At 47.7% G+C, this 3,800-nt stretch overlaps 1 protein-coding gene across 1 annotated transcript; it reads right to left on the reverse strand.

The window, feature by feature from the left end:
* Positions 1 to 650: 650 nt before the first annotated feature.
* LOC120861158 (uncharacterized protein C4orf19-like) lies at positions 651 to 1,836 on the reverse strand. The gene has a single exon (XM_040236805.1). The coding sequence runs from the start codon at positions 1,740 to 1,742 to the stop codon at positions 777 to 779; it is 966 nt and encodes a 321-aa protein (XP_040092739.1). The 5' UTR covers positions 1,743 to 1,836; the 3' UTR covers positions 651 to 776.
* Positions 1,837 to 3,800: the final 1,964 nt, after the last annotated feature.

Raw genomic sequence — 3,800 nt, forward strand, 5'->3', positions numbered from 1 at the left:
GTTGTTATTGTTTAATCACAATCAGACATTACATGGCACAAAACACTCCATCTCTCTCTTTGCTGTTCCAAATCTCACAAACTTAAAAACCTGAATTTTAAACAAAGAAGTCTTTTGACCAAACTCCCCAATCCCAAAGGAGATGAAAAAGTAATAATGTAAAAAAGTTAAGGTCAAGGTGGCCTGATATCACAGCTAATGACTAACCATTTGTTTACAGGCAGCTCCTGCTCTACCCTGAAAGCTGCCAAGCTCCACTCTGTCCAAGTGGTTAGTGATGGGTTCCCTGGGTGATTGTCCCTGAAGGTAAGCCATGCTCTGGGGGGTACATTAGGCACTTTTAAGTGGGGGGTAGTTACCTTTCCCTGACTGGGTATGATGTTTGGCTCTCAAAAGCAAGGTAAGGAATTTTTACACTCAAACAGAATGTCCTGTGAATCTCTTTCCCTGGGATTCTGTGCTGGGATTCCAGGGCGTTCTCACGAATGCCTGCACCACACGTTCTGCAGGAGTTGTGCGGGTTGGCCAGCAGGGTGTTTAAGATCTGCATGTTCTGTGGACGCCAGCACTGGTCCACTCTGACTTATAGTCTCTTGAGTTTTAGCCCATCTAGACGGTGGTACTCTTCATGGTGAACAAGCCAACTGGCGCTGGGGGTCAACCCCCTGTAAGGCTGCAGCCGTATATGCTGCATTTATCAGCTCTGGGTTTTAGGAGCAAACCCAGACCGTGTGACCAGATCGTCACTAGCTTATTTGCCTGGAGAATCCCCTCCCCTACTCGGCCTCATCCACATCTTCCCCCGCAGTAGCTGCTTCTAAGGCCGCGAGGGCTTCGGCCACCTCCGCATCCTCATCCGCCGTCTCCCAGCTCCGGTCTCCGGGGGAACCAGGGGCCTCCTCCCACCCGTTTCTCGAATTGACCACAGGCACGTCCTGAGCAGGATCGTCTTTGTCAAAGTAGACACTTGGGATTTCAGTTGTCACGGCCTCGTTTAATGAATCCCAGCTTCTCTTCGCAGAGAAGGGCATATTCAAACCACAATCCCCTGCCGGGGGGTGAGCACCCTCCTGGGGCTCCTTCTCAGAGTGGATCTTGAAAAGACGGTCCTTCTCTTGGTGATCAACGTGATCAGCGTTGTCTTCAGCTGAGCCGCAAAGCGGAGGGTAGTCCGGGGTGGGTGTCCGGAGGACATGGGCTGGGACTTCCCAGGCGGCAAGCCCGGCTGTGGATGGCGCGCCGGAGACCCCATTGCCGATGACCTGCGTCTCTCCCGAGGCCGGCCGCATGCAGTCCAGCTCCCTGGCACTCCCTCCTTCAAGGCAGAGCTGGGTCAGGTGACCTCTGTTTGCAGCACTGGCCCAGGAGTCTCTGGCCTCCTGAGGGGGCCCCGGCTCACCACTGAGCTGCAGGACAGCAGCGGGGCCAACGCCATTGATGGCCTCGCTAGTCTTCTCGGCACAGGGTCCCCCCACCGTATCCCCCAAGAGGAGTGGTCCTCGCGGCGGCCCGCAGGGCTCCTGTGGAGAGGCTCTTCCACTCCCGCTTGCCATCCTCTTGGAGCCCTCATTAGGAGGGTCACCCTTGTGCACCAGGATTTCGCTGCTCTGTTTGTCTTTCAATTTAAGAGTGTCCTCTTCATCTAACTTGCAGCTGTTTACTTCGTTAACGTAACCAGGGGAGGGCACGTGAACTGGATCGAAGAGATAGCTTTGTATCATTTTACAGCACCTGCACCCCATCTGGATTACTTTTTGTTATCATCTGTTGTGGAGATTGTCCATTAGGTTTCCCTAGACATTTACTTTCTCTTCCTGCAACTGGGAATGCGGCGGCGGGGTCCTGGCGCCCATGGCTTCGCCGGCCTCGGGCGGCCGCGCTGGGAAACGCCGGCGGCTCAGTGCCGCCGGGACCCGCGGCCTGACACAGTAGTTTTGAGTAGAAGCTCTCAATTGCCCAGCTTTTGATATTCTAGCAGTGTGTTCTTGGGCAAATTTATTAATCTCTTTGAGTTCAGTTTCCTTGCCTGGAAAATAGTGTTGTAGTAGAGATCAAAACAGATAAGGCACACTTAGTAAAACGTCTGGTGCATAGCACTCAATGAATGTACCAAATGTAATTTTATGTTCCTTCTTTGTTGTTGTTCAGTTGCTCAGTCATGTCCGACTCTTTGTGACCCCATGGACAGCACACCAGGCTTCCCTGTCCATGGCCCAGAGCTTGCTCAAACTCATGTGCATTGAGTCGGTGATGCCATCCAACTATCGAGTCCTCTGTCATCCCCTTCTCCTCCTGCCTTCAATCTTTCCCAGCATCAAGGTCTTTTCCAATGAGTCAGCTCTTCGCATCAGGTGGGCAAAGTATTGGAGTTTTAGCTTCGGCATCAGTCCTTCCAGTGAATATTCAGATCTGATTTCCTTTAGGATTGATTGGTTTGATCTCCTTGCAGCCCAAGGGACTCTCAAGAGTCTTCTCCAACACCACAGTTCAAAAGCATCAGTTCTTTGGCACTCAACCTTCTTTATGGTCCAACTCTCACATCCATACAAGACTATTGGAAAAACCATAGCTTTGATTATCTGGACCTCTATTGGCAAGATAATGTCTTTGCTTTTTAATATACTGTCTAGGTTTGCCTGGCATGCTGCAGTCCATGGGGTCTCAAAGAGTTGGACATGACTGAGTGACTGAACTGAACTGAACTGAACTGAGGTTTGTCATAGCTTTTCTTTCAAGGAGCAAGAATCTCTTAAGATGCTTTTTGCATATGTGTACTGACTTCTTATATCAGGCAGAGTTTGAAGACAGAAGCAGAAACACCATGGATAATTCAATAAGAAATTTATTATAGGCATTAGACCTTAGACAATTATGGTAGCCGATTAAGAAGTCTGTGCAAGGCTGTTGGCTCTGTATTGTGTAGGACCTGAAGTCATTCAGGCTAGTAACCAAGGGAGCTGGATATTAAAGTCTATGAGCAAGAACTAGAATCTATAAGGATAAACTAGAAACCACAAGGGTAAATCATGATGTTGAGTGAACTGCAGGAGAAGCTGGTGCCCTTCACCATGAAACTACCTATGCATTTGACCCAGGACTAGGAAAAGTTGAATGAGGAGATATGGGTTTGCTTGAGGAACTATGCATTGGGTACCGCTATAACCCTCACAACGTGCATTAGCAGATCAGTGACAATATGTGCTCACTATGACTATGCCTGACACAGTATTCTGATTTTCAATGTGAAAAAAAAAAGACAGTTAATTCACTCAGGCCTTCCAAAAAATGCTCATGCTTCTCCTGTGGCCAACTGTAACTCAGAATCATGCAGGGAAAGACATTTTGGGAAAGTTAGTTTGAACTTAGCTAAGTTGACATACTACAAAGACATCATACTACTTATATTGTTTATGATCCTGTCTACTTTGGTCTGGAACTGAAAACTTGGAGGAAAAAACACACCATAGCATTTAGCATTCTTTTATTTTGAAATTTGGGGCCTTAAAATAGCAAAAACCATTACCTTCTTTGTTCTATTTAATGAATTTTTAGTTAAGAAAACAAATATTTCTTCAAAAGATACAATTTTTGTTTTTTTGGGTCATGCCACACGATTTGTGGGATCAGGAACACCTTGTTCAGGGTGTTGGGCTGCTGGCCCCAACAGTGAAAGCCCTGAGTCCTAACTACTGAGCCTCCAGGGTACTTCAAAGATGTAATTTTTATCATATCACATAATTCATTTCAGAAAAGACTGTCAAACTCTTGTGCAGATTTGGCCTCTGGTAGAGGGTTTGAGT

This window comes from Oryx dammah, unplaced genomic scaffold (assembly GCF_014754425.2).
Source record: "Oryx dammah isolate SB20612 unplaced genomic scaffold, SCBI_Odam_1.1 HiC_scaffold_11229, whole genome shotgun sequence".
Taxonomy (NCBI): Eukaryota; Metazoa; Chordata; class Mammalia; order Artiodactyla; family Bovidae; genus Oryx; species Oryx dammah.

Excerpts from the sequence above, each read along its gene's own strand:
- LOC120861158 (XM_040236805.1), bottom strand. The coding sequence starts at position 1,742 with ATGGGGTGCAGGTGCTGTAAAATGATACAAAGCTATCTCTTCGATCCA.